Source organism: Mustela erminea, chromosome 20 (assembly GCF_009829155.1).
Source record: "Mustela erminea isolate mMusErm1 chromosome 20, mMusErm1.Pri, whole genome shotgun sequence".
Classification (NCBI taxonomy): Eukaryota; Metazoa; Chordata; class Mammalia; order Carnivora; family Mustelidae; genus Mustela; species Mustela erminea.
Genome location: NC_045633.1, coordinates 22229793 through 22250696, shown reverse-complemented (window position 1 = coordinate 22250696; position 20904 = coordinate 22229793). Strand labels below are relative to the sequence as shown.

Below are 20904 nucleotides of genomic sequence, written 5' to 3'. Positions count from 1 at the left end.
TCGATTTCTTCACAGTTTATTTGCAGAAATATTTAGGTTTTTAACAGTCTCTTCCTGGGGGCGCCTGGGTGGCTCTGTGGGTTAAGCCTCTGCCTTCAGCTCTGGTCATGATCTCAGGGTCCTGGGATGGAGCCCCCTGTATTAAATGTGATGCCCACGCCCCTTGCCGGGTGAGTCGGCAGTGCCCCCATGAGAGCGGACAGAGTTTCCTGCCCTGTTGCGTTGATGCTGGAATGGTTAGCAAGTGTGTGTGGGAAGACGCTTGAAATGCATTTGTGCGGTTTGCCTTGACCTTTGCCACGAGAGCAGCTTGCCACGAGAGGTGTGCAGAGCAGACTTGCATGCGTCCCCACCAGCCACGCTAACAAACCACCCCAGACCGGGTGCCGGAAACAACACGAATTTATTTCTGGAGGCTGGACGCGCAAGACCCAGGTGCCGGCAAGGTTGGATCTTCCGGCCAGTTCAGTCCCTCCGCTGGGCCTGCAGGTGGCTGCCCCGGGCTCATGCTCACCTGGTCTTCCCTCTGCGCCTGGCAGCCCTGGCCCACATCTCCTCTCACCGTTAAGGGCACAGTCAGGCCACCCTCACCGCCTCGTTTTGCCTTCATTGCCTCTGGAAAGGCCCTGCCTCTCAGAACAGTCACAGGCTGAGATCCTAGGGACGAGGACCTCAACACCGCGGTTGGTGGGGGGCACAATTCAGCGCATAACCAGACCTAAAGGCCAGACCAGCCAAACCCAGGAGGCAGCAGGCCATGAGCAGGGAGTAAATGTCTGCGGTTGGGGTTGTCAGATAAGAAGCCTGCCCCCAAGGTTGACTAATATAATCGTGTCTTGTAGTCATTCTTTTTTTATGGAGGTGAAATTCACATCACACAATGAGACTCTTTAAAGTGTACCTCCCGGGGCAGCTGGTGGCCCTGTCTGTTGGTGTGGCACTCTTGATTTCGGCTCCGGTCATGACCCTGGGGTCCTGGGATCGAGCCCCGCATCGGGCTCCCTGTTTGGTGGGGAGTCTGCTTCCCCCTCTCCCTCTGCCACTCCCCCTGCTCATGCTCTCTCTCTCAAATTAATAAATCTTACAAAAACTCATGGAGCCCATCTCCAGCGACGTTTAGTGCTCGCAGCACTGTTTCTTCAGTTCCCGGCGGGCAGCGTCGGAGAGCCTTCTCCCTGAGGATATGCATCCCTCCGCTCTTTCACCGATGGGAAAACGTCTTCATGGAAGTGAAAATCGCATCGTGGTGGGAGCTAAAAGTCAAAGCGTGTGACCCTGGGAAGCAGAGCGTGAAGGGGAAGGAACTCGCGGCTTGGCTGGCCTGCCCTTCTTCACAGGCCCGACCCTACACTCGCTGCGGCCCCGGAATGCCTGGAGTTGTGTGTCCGTACTATGGAGAGCTCAGCACCTGCCGGCCCGGCTCTTGGGTCTGGCAACTCGGTGGCAGAACAACACAAAACAAAACAAAAAATCAGGTCAAAAAAACCACAAAAAAGCAAAAATCCCCGACTCCCTGCCTTCGTGGGGCATGCATTCTAGAGGGAAATCAGACCAACAGCGCGTTCAGTGGTGTAAATGGGCTACGAAGAACGAACACGGAGGACTGGAGGCATTTCCGAAATTTTACACAGGGTGGAAGAAAGGCCTCACGGAGATGGCGGCTTTCCGTGGGGGTGATGCCCCAGGGGGGCAAGCTGAAGCCAGTTCTGTCCCCTCTGGGTCATGGCCAGGCCTGCCGCAGGCAGGAAGTGGGAGAGGAGAAGAGCTGGGGAGGGCTTCGCATGTTCTCATCCCCCTGCTGGGAGGGGAGGTTGGGGGCCGTGGAGTCACACGGGCTGGGGGCTGGGGCAGGACCAGCCCTGTGCCCACTGCAGAACCCCGGTGCAGGCTGCAGACAGACAGAGGTCACCCCAGTGTCCTGCACTGCAACCCCAAAGAGCCAGCGAGGTCACCCCTGGGGGTGTCAGCCCAGCCGGGGCACAGGGGTGTGGAGAGGTGTGCAGGGGAGGGGCAGCCAGCAGCAAGGCAGGGACAGCACTCTGAAAGCTCCTGGAGGACCGATATCTGCCCGGTTTGCTTCCCAGCCGCTGCTGATGCCTCCCCTCCACGTGAGAATGTGCAGGAATTTCAAACTTCTTCTTTGGAAGAATTTCACCTTGAAGGTGGGTAAGACGCTCGGTGGGGCCATGGGCGTCTCCTGGGGCGGGACTGAATGTCGAAGTCAGGTTGGGTTCTAATAATGGAGGAAAGAAAAAAATCAGCTTAGAACGGGGCCCCTTTCTGCAAGTCCGGTCGGTTCCCATTGGAGCTCTGCGAACTGTCCTAGGGGAAGCCTCGGCACCGGGTGACTTAACACGTGCGTCCTGCTTCGGGTGAACACACGCTTTCCTTTCTGCTGCAGAAGCGGAAGCCCCTGGTCGCCGTGCTCGAGGCCCTCACGCCGCTGTTGTTCTCTGCGATCGCCATGTACCTTCGCCTCCACAGTGTGCCCAGGAAATGGCCTCCTTTGAACCACCCCGCCGTCAACATCAGTTTGCTGCCAGCGTTCTTCTACTTCCCCACGCAGGCTAAATACCAGCTCGCGTACATCCCGTCCCAGAGCGACGCGCTGAGGGCTGTCACGGAGATGGTGCAGGACGCCTTCGACGTTGAGTTTGAAGGTGAGACATGAAGATGGGGGAGGGGCGGGGGGAGGGCATTTTTCCAGAGTGGGAGGCCTTCTCCAGAGGGTGTTCACGGACATGATTCCAAATCGGGGTCTCCGAATCCGAGAAAGTCTGCAGAGGTGGTGGGAGAGCAGCCCGGGGGGGGGGGACTCGGATCCTGCAGCCGTGCCCCCGACACTTGAGAGATTCTGAATTAGTGTTCCGATGGGTCTCTCTTCTCCTCCTGACCCCTTCTAGTCCCGTCTCTGCATGGAGCCAGGGAGATCTCTCAGAGGTCAGCAGGGACTGGCCAGCCGGTGCTTCAGCCCCTCCAGTTGCTTATACTGCACGGGCGGTGGAAGAGCCAGGCAGACCCTTCTCCAGGCTCCCCTGCGCCCCACACGCCTCCCGAGGGCTGTGCCGGCCTATCCTCATAATGGCGCTTAGCTAAGCAGCTGGGGCTTAGGTCTCTCACCCGTGCCTCCGTCTCTCTCACCGCACGGCCACTAATGGCTCTCTGGGCGGCACCTGCCATCCCCGGTGGGGCTCCGGCTCCACGAGGACAGAGGCCCACGTCTGTTCTGCTCCCCTCTGGGCCTACCACGTGCCTGGCACCTACTGCCCTCTTGGTACACATTGGCTGGATGGATGAATGCACTGAGGCCGACACGGCCTTTCAAAAGACAGAGTCCACAAAACATGGGGTGATTTCCCAAAGTTCTAATTATGGCATGTGTTTTTGTAAAGGCATTTCAGTGACGCAGAAGGTACAGAGTGAAAAGGCGGGGCTGTCCCCATGCAGCCCGGAGCACTCCTCGTGCACACACTCCTTTCAAAGCCCGTCCGTGGCCATGCGTGCTGGGACCGCTGTTTGGTGCCTTGTGCTTGCCTAGCGCCCTGAAATCCCGTGCCAGTCCAGTCATATCTTTCACAAATGTGGGATTGTGAAATGAACTACAGCGGAGCGATCTTCTCCGGGGAGGAGACACGGTGGTGAAGCCGTGAGGGTTAGGGACAAGCCATGTGGGCTCGGGGGTGACCTCAGGGCTCGGGGACGGCCAGAGGGGGGCCTGCCATAGGGTTGGGGAGCTGGCAGCCATGAGCGAGGAGGAAGGAAGTGGGGAGAGTGGTCCCGCTGAGGTCGGAGTGTCTGCAGGAGCCTCAAAGGCCTTGTCCAGGTCCTGGGTTTCCTTCTCATTCCCAAGGCCGCCCACCGCAGGAAGGGTTTTTTGTTTTTTTTTAAATAAGATTTTATTTATGTATTTGACAGACAGAGATCACAAGCAGGCAGAGAGGCAGGCAGAGAGAGAGGAGGAAGCAGGCTCCCTGCCAAGCAGAGAGCCCGATGCTGGGCTTGATCCCAGGACCCTGAGATCATGACCCAAGCCGAAGGCAGAGGCTCAACCCACTGAGCCAGCCAGGTGCCCCGGGAAGGGTTTTAAGAAGAGAAGTTACCTGATTTGTTCTAGAAGAGCCAACTCTGACTGTTTTCTGGAAGAAAGACCAGGGCCCGTGGTCTTCATAGACATTCAGGAGGAGGCCGGGGAGGGCGCTGGACACACAGGCAGACATGGAGCTGTGTGGATGAATTCGAGATCAGTCTACAGCTGGAGGGGCGCCTGGGTGGCTCCGTGGGTTGGCTGTCTGCCTTTGGCTTAGGTCGTGATCCCAGGTTCCTGGGATTGAATCCCGCATCGGGCTCCCTGCTCAGCGGGGAGCCTGCTTCTCCCTTTCCCTCTGCAGCTCCCCCTGCTTGTTCTCTCTCTCTCTCTCTCTCTGAAATAAATAGAATATATATATATTTTAAATCTGCAGTGGGACATGGTGGGTCAGAAGCCCTCCTGCCTGCTTTGGGCCTTTCTCAGTGGGCAGCCCTCCTGCTCCCAAAACATTTAGGCTTTGTATCTGGGCTGGTTTTCCACCCCATTTCTAGGGACCCCTCAGTGGCCTCCACCAGGAGGAAAGCATTTCTATTCTGTCTTTCCTTAAGATCCCAGCTCAGGCAGTTTATCTTTTCTTGGGGTCGAGGTCTTGAACGTTTGCTTCTGTTTTATTTCTTCTGGCTCCTGTCTTGTCGTGTTGCCGTGGGTATTCTGCTCTGGGTGCTGGGCTGACCCCTGCTAAGAGGAATGTGGCGCTGACTGTGGGTTCCAGGGCTTTCCTTCCAGTCCTTGCATGGCTCGCGGCCACCCTCCGTGTGCTCGCAGGTTTGCAGAAGGCTCAAGGGAGTGAGTGAGGCTTGCGGCCCTCATCTGAGAAGTGGGAGCCCCTGCCCAGGGAGGACGGCAATGGGTGGGCTGCGTGGGCCATCCCGCCAGCCCCTCATGGGCTGGGTCTTCTCTCTGCAGTTCTAGGCTATTCTTCAGTGCCCGTCTTTGAGAATTACATAATCCAGGATCCCAAAGGCTTCTACATGTGGGCTGGAATTGTCTTGGATCACAGCTTCAGGGACAGCAAGCAGCCCCTGCCATTGAAGGTAAGGACAGCCTCTCTGGCACGGCCTGATGGCACTGCCCAGCCCGGAGGGTGAGTCCATGAGCGAGTCTCGTCACCTGAGCTGTCCCTCTGTTGTCCTGTGTTACTGTTTTACTGCCGGAGGAGGGAAGTAAGTCCTCCGGGTTTCACTCCTTGCAGCCTAGACCCAGGGGCCCCTCCGGTTCTCAGGCTCCTTCCAAGGGAAGCCTTGTGCAGGGGAGGCTGCCTCCGAGGGGAGGGGAACATGCGTGCCAGCCGCCTGGTTACGGACTGGAGCCCAATCCACAACCGCTGGCCGTCTAGCTGTGGGAAGGGCACTGGCCTTTCTGGGGCTCAGTTTCCTTGCCAGCATAATGGGATTAATAGTAGTTCCTAACTTGGAGTCTTAAATGAGTTTGTGCCCAGAAGGGAGCTGGGAAGAGGCATTTTCCAGAAGGACTGGTCCTAGTCACCACGGTGACAGGCACGGACTCAAAGTGGGAGGTCTGTCTGTCTGAGGGGAAGGCAGACGCTCCTGTCTGGGGTGGGAAAGCTTTGGTGTCGGGCCATACCGTCACGTCTAGAGTGTCAGAACCTGCGTGGGGTGCTGGAAGGCGGAGACGGATGGACGTATCCACAGCCAGCAACGCGTGGCTAGCATGTAGGCCAGGCTCGCCCTGGGGTCACCGACTGGACCTCACAGTCCGTAACACCTCCCCCTTCCCTGACGAGGAAACCACAAAAAGGTCACATGACTTGCCCAACCGTGGCCTCCTCACGGGGGCTCCGGGCTGGCTTCAGGCCCGGGGCTGCTCTGTGCTGGGTCCTCTGGGCATCGGGGTCTGGTGACCGTGGTCCCCCTTCCCCCCACAGATCAAGTACCGCCTGCGCCTGAGCAGCGTGCACAGGAGCCCCTTGGCCTTGAAGGTCGCCGCCGACCATGAGCGCCTGGAGGGCTGGTGCACAGGCCTGCGCTACCCTCTGAACCCTAGCCAAGTGCCCCGGGCCTTCGGACATTTCGACGGGGGCCTCCCTGGTGAGGAAGCCTGCGTGCGTGCCACCTGGCCCTGAACGTTTCGGGAGAGGATGAGGGAGAAATGATCAGAGAGTGTCACTGGGCAAAAGGCTTTCATTCTAGAGGAAGCGGCAGTGATGCGTCCCCCTGTGTTGCAGCGATGCCGAACTGCTCTGCGAAGGAAGGAAGCGTTTTACAGAAACAAGGAGGGGGCGTCCCTTAGGTTTCTGTGCACACTAACATTTGCCTTAGCTTCCAGCAGGCTGGGGACACCTGCTCGTCCTCCTGAAGGACGCACGTTCCCCGTGTCACCGTAGAGCTCTGTGCTCCCTCTTTGTCAGGGGCTGGGGGGGGCCCTCCCTGCAGGGCACAAGCTGCTCGCAGGACAGGGCGCCGACAAGCCGCACCTCACTGTGGGACGAGCCCACACCCTGGGCCTGCCCGGCCAGCGGCCAGCAAGGGAGTGTAAACCAAGGGCTCACAGACCCATGTGATTCCAGAAAGTTTCCAGCCCTTCTGCGGAGGAAACTCCAACACGCAGTCAAGACCACGTAAGACTCCTGGGATTTTAGTACCGACCGTGTGTTCCTCCCACGTTCAACCTCCCGGATCTGGGGTCCACGGGGCCTGGGCCCTCGGGAGACCTTGGTTGCCTCCACCTCACTCCTGTGCGCCCTGCCCTGCCTCTGCCCACAGGAGGGCCCAGAACCGCGCTTGGAGGTGGGGCCGTTGCCTCTTACAAGACCCCCAGGCCCGGGTCTCTGCCCTTCACCTTTCATCTTTTCCCAAAAAGATGATCTCAGCCCACTGACGACACTGTATCAGAACAAGGGCTGCTTATGGTCACGACCGTTTGTGAGGCTTGGCAGCAAACGCCGATGCCCGTTACCCTCGGAACACAGTGGTGACCGCTCAGAGACAGGTCATAGTTGGGGAGGGGCGCCGTGTCTCCCAAGTGCTTTGAATTGAACCATGCCATGCGTCTTGGATGAGCAGAGGGGCTATGGGCCCATCACACGAGAGCATTGTGGGGGACGTCCCTTGTCTCCTCGGGACACCTTTGCCCCGGTCTCTGTGATTGGTCTCTGTGCCAATCACAGCCATGGGGGCCGTGGCGACTCTGCTCCTCCTTCCACGCAGCAGCAGGAAGGGGGGATTCTGTCTCCCCCCCCGTCGGCATGCCTTCATGACCCATTAGCCGCGACCGTCTGACTCATCGGGTATCCTGCCGCGTGGGTCTTCCTGGGTGTCTCATGCCCAGTGTGCGCTCTGCTCTCATTCAGGATACAGCAAGGAAGGCTTCCTGACCCTACAGCACGCGCTGGACAAGGCCATCATGCGGCACCACGCCCACAATGCCACCGCCCAGATGTTCCAGGATCTCACGGTGCTGGTGAAGCAGTTCCCGCACGGAGCCCACATCCAGGACACGTTCTTGCTGGTCCTGCAGAGTGAGTTCCCTCTCCTGCTCACGCTCAGCTTCCTCTGCCTCGAGCTCATCATCATCAATTCCGTGGCCCGGGAGAAGGAGAAGAGGCTGAAGGTAACCGGGCCGGCGTGGGACGCGAGCCTCTGCCGCGTGAGAAATGCCCCGAGCGGGGTGAGGCCAAGGCAGGGCAGAGGTTGCCGAGGCCTCAGAGGGGCCTCCAAGGGGAGCTGGGAGGTGGACGGTCTTCTGTCCTTGGACCCGCTCGTCACTGAGGCGACCCCATCTGTTGTGACGATGTGAGCCCTTGCTTTGGGGCTCGGGCGGGGGCACCGATCGGGAGGGGCTTGCTGAGGGGCTCCCTGAGAAACGCACAGGAGGGGAGTGACCCCCTGGGAGCAGCTTGCTGTTTTGCCGCTGCAGCTAGGAGCCCTCTGCCGGGAGGCCCCGCCAGGCACAGGGCTGCTCCCGCCGGTTTCCCTGCCGTCCTCGCTCCCGTGACTTCTCTCCTCACGGTTCTCTCTTTGGAGGCCATCGACCTTCTTACTCTCTAATTTTCTTCCCCTTTGACTGATTCTTGTGACTATGTCTAGATATAGCCTCCAGGGACCCTGCCCGGCCACACCTGCCGTGGCCAGTTTGCTCTGCATGCTGGCGCATACAGCGTGCTCTAGACCGAGGCTGGCTGGGCATGGGTGGTGGGCGTCTCGGCCGAACGCGTGAGGCCGCTGGCCCTTCTGCTTTCCGCAGGAGTACATGTGCATGATGGGGGCGAGCAGCCGGCAGCACTGGGCCGCCTGGTTCCTCACATTCTTCATCTCCGCCCTTATCGCTGTCTCTCTCATGACTGTCCTCTTCTGCACGCAGGTATGCGTCTCTGGGCCCCGGGAGGTACTCAGCGGTGCAGAGGGGGGCCGGGGGTGTGTGCTGAGGCTCTGCCCCCGGCGAGCACACAGCTAGTGGTACCGCAGCTTGGTGGGGGCTCAGGTGCAGAACCTGCACTGCCCGGGAGAGCCTGACCCTCCTTCCAATCTCGGGTCTGCAAGGGCTGGCCACGGGCATGGTTAGTTTCATTAGGAAAGTGGAATTCCGAGAGATGTATTTCAGAAACTTTAAGACATGGCACATTTTGCACTCTACACAGAGTTGAAAACAGTTCTTGGAAGAGATGAGGATGTCTCTCAGGCCCCTGCTACCTTGTTAAATTTTCCTTCCACGCTGCTGTTGAAATTCAGGGTTCCGATTTGCTAACTTCCATTCAAGGACTAAATTATCATCCCCCATGTGGATGTATGAAAATCTACCTTCTAAATTGCCAACGTTGGGGCCCTTCGGGTAAGGGAAGGCAAGAAAATCCAGCCACACAGCACAACACGTAAAACAAAGAAAATGGCCAGGAAGTGTCAAAAAGAGGAGACAGACGTAAGCTACCAAAAGGAATACTATAGTCCTCTGCAATAGTGACAGTGACCAATGCGATAAACTCCCTCATGACAGCAAGAGATTCACCCTGCATTCAGACTTGTGCTTTCTTTAAAGAATGGTGCACGGACAAGGCATCATCTGTAAATGATGATGGACACCGGACCAAAGTCTGCCTTCCAAAAATCGGCATGTGTTGTTTAATTAGGATCATCTCGTGCGTTTTCGGTGTGTGTGTGTGTTTAATTCCTGCCTTGTTAACGGGTATTTCGTGTCTTCTCATTCCCTCCATGTAAAAATGGCGCCCGCCTGTGGCTGCCTCGCAGGTGAACGGTGTGACGGTGTTCAGAAACAGCGACCCTAGTTTGATATTCGTTTTTCTACTGTGCTTTGCTACGGCCACCATTTTCTTTGCATTCATGATCAGCACATTCTTTCAAAAAGGTGAGTCCCGACGCCGCTGGCTGTCAGGGAGGGTGTTCATGACTTCTCTTTCTGGCAGCGCCGCTCTTTGGGTCACCCACGGCATGAATTATCGTGCCTCCAAAGCCAGGTTGTCACCTCTGCACTTACTGTAACAATGGGCTAATTCCATGCCCCGTCAAAGGCTTAGGGAACCAGCTCGTGTAGGTATGTTTTTCTGCTGTTTGGCTTCTCAATGTCGTTTCAGAGGGATGCAAATGGTTAAGTCCCACGTTGGACAGAGATGAGGGGTCAGGCATCAGTGCTGATGGTTTCCCAGATCTTGGTTGTGACTTGGGCACAAAGGTAGGGTAGCTTCCAGGACACCACAGTAAGAATAGAATTCCTGGGACTTCGGTCCTGTCAGGAGGGGTATTACCTCTAAAATTATTGGGAGAATCAGGGGCATCTGGGTGGCTCAGTGGGTTAAAGCCTCTGCCTTTGGCTCAGGTCGTGATCCCAGGGTCCTGGGATCGAGCCCTGCATCGGGCTCTCTGCTTAGCAGGGAGCCTGCTTCCCCCTCTCTCTGCCTGCCTCTCTGCCTACTTGTGATCTCTGTCTGTCAAATAAATAAATAAAATCTTTAAAATAAAACAAAATTATTGGGAGAATCAATGAACTACTAGGGACACAAATAACAGGAAATGGGGTCAAAGTCAGAGTATGGGAGAATTCCAATAGAGAGGCAGACGTAAAAACATTCATGGAGGGTGGGTCCAGCAGCTGGTGACAGAAAGAGGGCTTACGAGAACTTGGGCAAAAATCAAAATATGTTATAAATGAAGCCAGGCAATTTACTCTTGACATCTGTGAATATTTTACATCAAACATCACGTTGTAATAGTCTAATATGTGGGTCCTGGCAAATACCGACTCCGCCAAGATGGGAGTGTGTTCCTTGGGAGGTTGACTGCGCCTGGACGCTGTCTCCTGATTTGAACTCTATACCAAGTCCCCCCCCTCCCACAGTAGCTCCAGGGCAAGCATGGCTGGAGTCGGGGTCGAGCAAGAGAATTATGTGGGGACCCTGGAGCACGAGTATCAAAGTGTACTTCAAAGTTAAGGCTAACATGGTGCTGAAAACAAAAACCCAAAATACTGAACTTGTGGTCAAGCACAAGAAGGAAGCAGAGGGCTGGAAAGAAAAGGCAAAACCAGAGAGGTCAGATGCACAGCAAAGCAAGACCAGACTAGAGAGCAAATAGCAGCAAGAGTCACAAGTGGGATCAGGAATGTAGCACCATTGCAGAGTTCGCGATCAACCGGTTTTTGACGAAGGGGCTGGGACAATTCAGCAGGGCAGGTTTAGTCTTTTCAACAAAGAGCGCCGGACCAGCTGCGTGTGTACACACACAAGGATGACGTTGGACCTCCGCCTCACATGGTACATAAGAATTAACTCGAAGTTGCTTATAAACCCAAAGGTAAGAGCTAAAACTACAAAACCTTTAAAAGAAAATTCAGCCATGAATCTTTGTGATCTTGGGTTAGATGGTGTTTTCTCAGACATGACACCAATAGCATAAGTCATAAGGAAGAGGCTCGATAAATTGGATTAAATCAATATTAAAAACTTTTGTGCTTCAAAGGATACCATCAAGAAAGTAGAAAGACAATCCACAGAATAAATGAAAGAAAAATTAGAATTGAAAAATAAGAACACAGATATTCCAGACTCATTCTGTAGGATACCATTATCTGGATACCCAAACCAGGAAAGACAGCAGACCAATAAAACTACACTCCAGTATTCCTTATAAAGAAAGATGTAAAAAGTCCTCAACAAAATACTGGCAAACTAAACCAACAGCATAGTTAAATGATTACACACCATGTCAAGGGGGATTTATACCAAGGATACAAGGATAATCACCACTGTATTTTAAGTATACTTGAATTAAAATAAAAGCTTAATAAAAAAAGAATAATTCAACATATGAAAAACAATATATTTAACACACTACTTTGGATGCAGGAAAAAATAAACACAATTTTATTCACTTTTATTTGTCTCAAATGATACTGAAAAAGCATGGGACAAAATCCAGTGCTTTTCATGATAAAAACACTTAACAGACTAGAATATAAAGGAAGTATCTCGACCGACAGTGAGCATTCACAAAAACCCTATTGCTAACCTCAGATTCAATGCTGAACAACTGGAAGCGTTCCCCATAAGATCAGGAAAAAGATAAGATGACCACTCGCCCCTCTGCCACTCAGCAATGTACAGGAGGTTCTAGGCAGAGCAATTAAGAGTGAAACAGAAAAGGCAGCTGGAGAGGAAGAAGCAAAACTCTCTCCATGCAAACATGACACGATCTTATATAGAGAAAACCCTTAAGAATCCACAATAGCAACTTTTAGAGCCATTAAATAAGTTCAGCAAGTTTGCAGGCTACAGATGAACACGCAGAAAACCGTTGTGTTTCTAGACACTAGCAGTGAACGCTCCAAAAAGGAAATCGAGAAAACAATTAAAATTAAAATCAAATTAAAACTGAAGCTTAAAACACCTCCCCAAATACCTGTGATTTATAACGGGGCCCCAGGAAATGCCTCCCTGGGGATCCCTGAAAGATGCTAGCGCTGCCACCCAGGACCCCCCCCCCCACCGCCAGGCTGCGGGTGGGAAGGTGTCTCCCCACTCCTGCCTGCTGCCTCCAGACCAAGCCTCTGCCCTCCCTGCTCAGAGCACTCAGCCCCTTTGACCAGGAGGGTGTCATCCAACTAGACCACACTCCTTCTTACCCAGGACTCTGCTGCTGCCTGTCCCCTTCCACACTCGCTGGAGTGCTTCATTCTCTAAACCTCAGCCTTGCCAGTAACGCCTTGCCCCAAACACTTCATTCTTGGCCCCTCATCTCCCTGTTTAGCTTCTTCCCTCTCACACCCGCCCCTCCCAGTAATTCTTTGACCCCCATCGAGACACCTGATCGTCGCCCCTAACGCTGCTCCACTAGCCGTCACCCCACCGTGTGCCTGGCCGGCTTCCCCAGCCGCTCCGATCCTGGGGCCCATCATGACTTTGACTCCTTAAACTTACACCTGTCGACTGTCCGCTGAGCTGGCGCTGCAGGTTCTCAGCCCGGCTCCCACCAGGCTCCCTGCCCCCCTGCACCTACACCTGAGCAGGGGAACTTGGCTGGAGAAAAACTCTCCCCTGGGCGGACTGGTTTCCGGGTCTCAGTGAGGTCCCCTGGCCTTGCAACCCACCCACGTCCCATGGTCAGTTTGCCTCTCACCTCTCTGAGACAGCACTTTGGAACCTCTTCTCGACCCTGCAATGGACAGCAGCCTTTCTCCCCTCCGCATCGAGGCTGACAGCTGTGCTGGCCTCACGGGGCTCTCTGTGCGGACCCTGACCTTGAGCAAGTCCACACAGACGGTGCATCCGTTTCCCCCTCTGGGAAATGGGAAAGCCACAGTATTTGTGACTCTGTTGTGAGGATTAAATGGGATATTACAGGGAAAGTGCTGAGAACAGTACTTGGCACAGAGCAAAAGCTTAATAAATATTAGCAGTTCTTAAGGCCTGTTACAAACGGAGAACCTGAAACTCAGAGACGTCGACAAGATTGAAGGTCAGCCATGGTTCATGAAGCCGGCTTCAGGCAGGGCCGCCTGGAGCCTCAACGGGGCTCTTTCCTTCGTGGATGCCATCCTCACCTCCCCGGCTCCTACACTCTCCACTTCCCAGGAGCTGAACATCGGCATCGCACCCGAGCTCGTCTCCCAGCCTGTGGTCGGCCTGGCTCATCTCCCAGTCCGGAGGGCTGTGCTCACAGCCGGGAAAACCCCGAGACCCTGACGGTGCTTCCCGAGTTGCACGACCCTGCACACACGTACTTACTGTGGCTGAGCCTCCTTTTCCTCCTCTGCCAGCAGGGAGGGCGTGAAGGATCTGTGAGGGGCTGTCGGTAGGCCGCTGGGCTGGGGGCTGCGGTGTAGGCCACCATCTGTGCAGGGAGGGCTCGGGCTGTAGGAGACGCTGTCCATGCTGTCTGCGGCAGTCACAGACCTGTGCCCTTACGGATCCATGCCCGCCGGTAGTGCCGCAGGTGCCCTTAGCCTTTCCAAGAGTGGAAGCACAGAGTCCGTAAAAGGCTGCTTCCCTTCTGGGACAACAAGGCCCCTGCAGATCCGCCGCCCCCCTGCCCAGCTGAGGCAGGAAGGGGCGTGGGCCACCTGGCGTGTGGCTGATGGCCGCTGCCATGTCTTCCCGCAGCCCACGTCGCAGCTGCCGCGGGGGGCATCAGCTTCTTCTTCACGTACCTCCCGTACCTGTACTTCACGTTCAGCTACCCCCAGAGGACGCACTTCCAAAAGCTGGTCTTCTGTCTGCTCTCCAACGTGGCCATGGCACAGGGGGTCCAATTAATCTCCACGTTTGAGATAAAAGGTGAGCCCTCTCTTTCCCGCGGAGTGGGGGGTGACCTTGAAGCTCAGAGGGGCCAGGGGACCTGCGTTTCTGCGAGGCCCTCACAGGCAGCTTCTTTCAGCCTCAGGAGCGCTTGCAACACCCTGGCAACCACGGTGGGTGGTAGAACACGGTTCACACCACACGGCTCTCGGTGGTTTGGGAGCCCAGCTAAAGCCAGTAACGACTTTGCAATTACAAGCCTATGTAGTTACATGGAGAAGACAGAGCTGAGTCGGTGAGCACGTTAGAACTTTGCAGATAACGGAGGGCCATTCGCAGATGCCACGTTCCTCGCGCACAGACTTGGGGGCGGCCTGGGGGCCTCGCAAGCTCCACTTTAGGAAGCACACCCCCACAGGCTCGCTTGTCCTACCTTCCGGAGGCAGGAGAATTCCTCAGAATGCCAATGGCCACCGCAGAAGCTGGCAGCTAACACATCCAAACCGAGGGCCTGCTGAGCTCAGGAAGCTTTCTGGGTGGAACCGGTGCCCATCTCGGAGGCACGAAGCCACCCGTGGACACTGTAGCAAGCGACTTCACGGCGACCTCACGGCTCAGCATCGGCTTCTATCTCGAGTTCTGGTTCTAGACGCTACAGCCTGGTTTAGGGACCGGCAGCAGGGATGGAAGTTCTAGGCTGGATCTGGTTTGTGGGTCTTCCTACTGCAACAGGGATAATTTCCAATGACCTGGAATCACCTACCAATTTACTTCTCTGTTAAACAGGGTGGTCTCAATGGGTTAAGGGTGTGAAGCTGACCAGAATTTATTGCCGGTGAGTGGCTGTCCTTAAGAAAACACTGATGAGGCCACACTTCCGAAATGAGCACGGGGGAATGTAGAATTCATAAGGTCTCTGTGACTCCTCCTATGTTAGGGAGTGGATAGGGGAACTTTATGAGGACTTTCTGTTGAAAGCTGAGATTCTCTTCTCCCCGCCGGCTTTCTTGAAGTGAAGCTGGGGAGTCTGTCCCCGCATCCGCACCCCAACCCCTCATAAACGATAGGGCCTTGGGGAAGGTGCTGTGGTGCTGACACATCGTGGAGGAGAACCCAGGAGAAATTTGCACCTGAGAACATGGCGGGGCTGCAGCCTGGAGTCACCCCGCGAGGGCCGTCCAGGGACCCTCAAGCGGGTTGCGATTTCCGGTGGTCCCGGGAGGACAGAGCCCCCACTCAGGTGCCTGGCAGAAGCACTTTCATCCCCATCACAATGAATCCTCCCAGACGCGTTCTCCAAGGCAAAACGCAACACAGTAGAAAGCAATTAAAAACCCAAGGCAATAAGCCACCGCGGGTGAGAGTCAGCAGAAAAGTCCCACGTTTTGGAATTACCAAGGCTCAGATTATAAGACAGCAACACTCAGTATATGTTTTTCTCTAAAGGCAGTGTTTGCGTGTACTGGGTAGGCTCGCGGTGGCTTTGAAACCGCCGGGAGAGGGTTATGACCTGGAACTGGGTTAGAAGAAACCACGCGGGAGGCAGCAGAGAGGACCAAAAAGATGCGAAAATGTGCACGAGAGCTGAGAAAACATTCAGAGAAGAGTGGGGAGAGCTTCCCCCCATTTAAGCAGAGGTCCCACAGGAAACGAGAGAAGGGGGCAGGAGAAATGCTTCTGAAGAGACAGAGCCCAGATCCCTCCCTAAACTGGACGCCAGGAGGCCCGGCAAATCCCAGACAAGAATACGAAGAAGACGTCTACACGGGACACGCCAGTGTAAGAGAGAGCACAGCAGACGGCAGGAGGAAAATCTTACGAGAAGCTGGAGGAACCAAAAGGCGAACCAAGTGCTTTTCAACGGGAGCCAAAGCCAGTGGTTCGCCCTGAGAGAGACGCCTTCAGGTTTTATTGTGTTTTGTTGTATTTTGAACAGGTGAGATTAAAATACATAAGAGGGGCTCTTTGAGGGGGTAATGTCAGAACCGAGAGGGCATAAATACTTAGCGGGAGGAAAGGAAAGATAATTAACTTCAGGCTTGGCTATGCGGAGCCGATCCCGTAATTCAGTACTGAGCCAACGGAAGACTAGAAGCGTCGGATAGAGAGAGAAAGGAGTAAGTAGGAGATTGGCTGAGTCCCAAAGCAGTAGAAGGGAGAGCAGACTTCGGGGCCCCTGCCCACCCCCACTGCGGGGAGCCTGAGACATGGGGCAGCAGGACAGGCTGGTGCACAGCAGTCTGGATGCAACGGATGGGGGCGGGGCGGAAATGGGAAATACTTTGGTTTTCGTGGGGGTATTTTTGTTTTGTTGGTTTTTTGCTCTGAGAGAGGACTGCGTGTCTACAGCAAAAGTGGGAGAAGCCTACAGCGTTGAGAGCTCCTGCAGAAGGGAGACGTAGGACCGTAGCGGGGATGGGGAAGGACTGGGAAGACCCCGCGAACAGGCCTCGCGCCACGTCATTTGATGACACACTCTGGTTAAAGACGAATAATGTAGGGACGCCTGGGTGGCTCAGTTGGTTGGACGACTGCCTTCGGCTCAGGTCATGATCCTGGAGTCCCGGGATCAAGTCCCGTATCGGACTCCCAGCTCCATGGGGAGTCTGCTTCTCTCTCTGACCTTCTCCTCGTTCATGCTCTCTCTCACTGTCTCTCTCTCAAGTAAATAAATAAAATCTTAAAAAAAAAAAAAAAAAATTTATAAAAAAAAAAAAAAAAAAAAAAAAGACGAATAATGTAGAGCCTACAATGACACTGAAAAAAAATTTTTTTAGAAGTATGAATAATTTATCAATGTTGGAAATGAAATGGAATCGTGAAAACCGGAGGAACAAGGAAAAAAGGGGGAGAAAAAGAAAGGTTTGGAACGAAGAGTCACGAGCTGGCGAGAGGCGAGTTGTGTGGAATGTGAGTGGTGTGGGGAGACCAGGTACAGAGAGACTGTCAGCTTGGACAAGCGGCAGGAGCGGGCCCGAGGCTGCCTGCAAACATCCGGCCACGGGCGGGTGGAGATGGGGCATGCGCTCTGGGGATTTCTGGGGTGACTGATCTCCCCGCCCCCCGGTGTGGGTCAGGTCCCACCGATATTTCCCTCAGATTGCTTGTTAAAGCTCTGTTTTGTGATTCTTGGGTCACACGGTCATGGTCAATACCTAAAGTTGACCGGTGATCCCATGACTGCTGAGGTGGGGAAGGAGACTCGCCCATCTGCCCTCTGCACCCTGCAGATCTGCACTGAGTAGGGATGGACCTCTTGGGAGCCAAGTGTGCCCCGTGGCCACTGCAGCCTTGGAACCCGTCCCGAGTCGGGTGAGATCTGATTGGTGGCCAGCGAATGGCGACACTCTGGGAAGTCATGTCGACGCACTGGTCATGGGAATGGGATCCCTGTGGGTCTCTGGCCCCTGGTGCCCCTCACCATCGGGTTTGGAAATGCAGCCTCCACGGGGGTCCCCCCACCCCCAACACACCTGATCAGAACTGAATCCCCAGGCGCTCGACAAGCATTGGAGACCAGGGACCTGGCCCATCTGTGCGCTCACCCCCCCACCTCGAGTCTCTCCTGCTGTGTTGGCGGTTCCGCCACCACGAGCCTGCCAGGTGGCAGCAGACGCTCCGTATCTCGGAGGCTCGAAAGGAGAAGCTTTGTCAGCTGGCACTTAGATTTGGCACTTCGCATCACACAGATCACTTCCCACCCCTGGAGTCCTGGAACTGGTTCCGAGCCCTTCCTCTGTCCCTTCCCTGTTCCGGGAGTAGGTGTGCATGAGGCCCTGCGCGGATGGTGAATCAACAGTACGGGGCCAGGTTCAGCGCGCAGAGCGGGAGCCCCTATGATCACGGTTGGCACCAGACGCTTGCTCCCGGGACGCTGGTCCCCGGGGCCGGGCTGGTAATCCACACAGGGGGAATGAGAACGCAAGCTTGCAGGGTAAGGAGGTAACTACCCTGACCTCACTTGGAGTGAGAATTAGCCCAGCAAGACAACGGGCTACCAGGTGCTGACCCATGGAGAACCCCCTTCTTGGCCTAAGGAAACCACTAGCACTTCTGGCAATCCTGAAAGTAGCTTATCTCGCTGGAGAGCCCACGACGCTCACTTTCCCCTTCCCAGTGCCCGTCCCTTGACTCCCAGGTAGTCCAGTCCTGCCAGCGGCCTGGTCACCAGCGGTATGAGGGGAGCAGTTTGGCTTCCGTGCAGTGACATTGTCCTTCCTTTGGCTCAGGCACGGGTATGCAGTGGAAAACTATCGGCAGCGTGAGTGGGGAGTTTAACTTCTGCCAGGTGTTGCTGCTGCTGCTGTTGGACGCCGTCCTGTACAGCGTGGTGGCCTGGTACGTGGAGGCCGTCCTCCTGGGCGAATATGGTGTCCCTAAGCCGTGGTACTTCTTTGTCATGGTGAGTACCGGTGCTGTTGTTCCATAGGCCATGTTAGACCTTTTTACAGGGCCCCACCCCGTACCCTCAGCCATCTCAGTGGTGTCCTGATAGAAATCTCAAATCCCAGGAAATCGAAGCCAGATTCTTGAACCTGGATTCACCCCAAACCTATCAGCTGTGGTCACCAAGGGAGTGTGATGAACGCATCTCAGTGTCTCTGATGTTTGCCTCAGCAGGTGTCCCATGCAGAGTCCCTTACAGGCGTGTCTGCGATGTCCTGGTGTGCCCACCCCCGTGTCAGGCCCTGAAAGTCTACACGGGACACCTCTGCCTCCTCTCCCCCTTTCTTGGCGACCCCAACAACTTCTCAGAGTCACTGTATCCTTACAAAGTGGGATCACCTGCGGGTGCAGTGTTCCCACAGCCCCACCAGCGGGCCTGTCCATGGTCTTTGAAGGGGGTGACCCCGTCTGGGGCACTGAGTGGCTACCTGCTGGCCCTTGCAGGAGGGTCCACCTCAGGATCTCCCCAGGCTCAGCCAGGGAGGCTGTCAGCCGACATGACGGCTTCCCCAGCTCGCTGGGAGCCTGGGTGCGGTGCACCCCCCATCGCTCGCCCCAACCTCGGGACCATGAGCTGTAGGCGAAAACGCAGCTTACCAGTAGTGAGTCCACGAGCAGGTTGCTTGGCTTCGGGCACCGTTAAATGCTGGATACCAGGAAAGGTGGGGGGCTGGAGGCGGGCACTGTGGAGAATTTAATTTACCAAACTATTTATCTTCCTGGAGACGACAGTCGATTCACCCGAACAGGCTAATGTCAGTTGACTTTCTGTCTAGCCGTCGCACTGGCGCGGACAGTCTCTGCTCCTCACACGGTCCGTGCTAGACATTGGGGACCTTAGCAAACCTGCGGAAAGCAAGTTCTTTCAGGAAGAGCCCACCAGTTTGGTGAAGGGGATTGAAATCCAGCATCTCTACAAGGTATCAGCGCACGACCCTTCCTCCTAGAATTGATGAATAGTTTGTAGAGGCTTGTGATTCATTCTGATGGTGGTTAAGGGGTTCCTTTCCTGGTGGGATTTTCTCCTGCAACACTGTCCTCAGGAGAGGAATCGAACGTGCAATGTCTCCTGTTTGCTGTCGTGCAGTGGAGTGGAGGAGGATGCAGGGTCTTGGTGGCATCTCCTAAAACACTCTCCCCAGCCCCACCACACCAGCGCGGGTGCCCAGGGACACCCTGGAGCTCAGCCCCTCACGCCGCTCCTCCATGGTTCACACACCCGGTTGCTGGCTGTCCTGGCTTTTGGGACGGGCTTCCAGATGGGGTGTGTTTGTCTGTGACCAGCGTTCGCTGGACCTTTCCTGCATGCAGAGCCCCGCGTGACCAGACGCTCCCGGGACAGGATGCCTGGACATTGGCCCTCCCCCGCACGTCCCACAGAGCATCTTTTTCTCCTTCGGCATCTTCTGTTCTTCAAATGCGATGAGCCCAAGGAGAGGCGATGTCCTTGTCACGCTTCGTGCCGCCTTCCTCTGCCTGTGGGAGCTGGAGAGCCGGGGAGGGGGACGGGGTGGTGTCCCATCGTAGCCCAGGGGACTCACGACGCGGGGGATGGCTCCAGCTCCTTCACACATGGCAGTAGCGGGAACAGCTAGGCACTCGTGCGGCTTCCGAGAGCAAGGATCTCCCCTCTGCTCACCAAACAGGCTGTCTGCAGATATGTGGTTCTGGCACGATTTCCCAAGGGCTTACCATGTCATGCGGGGCAAGGTGTGGCTCGAGAAGCAGGGAGAACACTCCCTGCCAAGCTCTGAGCCCTGCATCCTCGAGCCCTGGCCTCTGTGGCATGGGTGTCGGGGAGAAACCCCCACCCCCGGCATGGCATCCCCATCAGGCTCCCCGGCAGCCCCGGGCAGCTACGCCCCGAAAGAAGGGCTCTTGTCCACATTCCCACTTGGATTCCCCCCAACGGACCGGCTTCCCTGGGACTTGATGTGGGTCATAGATGCTTCAGGAATGCCCCGGGCCCGTTAGGGAGTCGGTCACACGCTGACTCTTCCACAGGTGTATGACACGGGAAGGGACAGCCACAGAGCGGTCAAAGATCTGACCCTGAATCTGTACCAGGGGCAGATCACCGTCCTTCTGGGACACAGCGGAGCCGGCAAAACCACCCTGTGCTGCATGCTGGCAGGTACCCGTGCCAGCCGGCCCCTCAAGGAATAGAGCCTTCCACCAGCCCTGAGAGCCTCTGTCGGCCCTCCTCAGAGCTCACCGACATGTAATATGAAGCGTACTCGGGAGAGGGCATCGGTGGCTCTTCCCGTCTGGGGAAGTAGGTCTCATACACGATCAAGGGGCTGGCACACGGCTCTGCGCATTTCTTCCCACAAGGAGGGGCACAGGCAGAGAGAGCGTCTCAGGCTCCCCGCTGGGCGCGGCCCTGAGACCATGACCTGGGCTGGAACCAAGAGCTGGACCCACTGAGCCAGCCAGGTGCCCCGAATCTGCTTAGGTTGACATAGAGGAAGGAGATACAGGGGAAAGAAGGCAAAGTCCTCTCACGAGTTCATACTTCGGGAACACTGCAAACCACTGACTAACTAATTAGCATGCGTTGGATAAATAAAGAGCATGTATTCGTAAATCTTATTAGCCTGCCCAAATTATGTAGATTTCGTGGATGTGGAGAAATGACCTCAATAGAATATTTTGTGGAAAAGTCAGTTAA

General features: G+C 55.6%; 1 protein-coding gene across 7 annotated transcripts in view; it reads left to right on the top strand.

Annotated features, from left to right (window-relative positions):
* LOC116580620 (ATP-binding cassette sub-family A member 17-like) overlaps positions 1-20904 on the top strand; it is a 68757-nt gene that overhangs the window by 8085 nt on the left and 39768 nt on the right. For 3 of the 7 annotated variants that reach the window (XM_032327074.1, XM_032327075.1, XM_032327073.1), the window contains exons 2-12: positions 2085-2162; positions 2402-2660; positions 4994-5121; positions 5973-6135; positions 7398-7657; positions 8291-8407; positions 9289-9406; positions 13653-13826; positions 18017-18189; positions 19010-19153; positions 20238-20367. In XM_032327074.1, the coding sequence (XP_032182965.1) occupies positions 2094-2162; positions 2402-2660; positions 4994-5121; positions 5973-6135; positions 7398-7657; positions 8291-8407; positions 9289-9406; positions 13653-13826; positions 18017-18189; positions 19010-19153; positions 20238-20367 (1735 nt within the window). In that variant the 5' untranslated portion in view covers positions 2085-2093. Of the gene's footprint in view, positions 1-1025; positions 2163-2401; positions 2661-4993; positions 5122-5972; positions 6136-7397; positions 7658-8290; positions 8408-9288; positions 9407-13652; positions 13827-18016; positions 18190-19009; positions 19154-20237; positions 20368-20904 lie in introns of those variants that run through there. The other 4 variants (XM_032327070.1, XM_032327069.1, XM_032327076.1 and 1 more) reach the window with 3 other exon arrangements.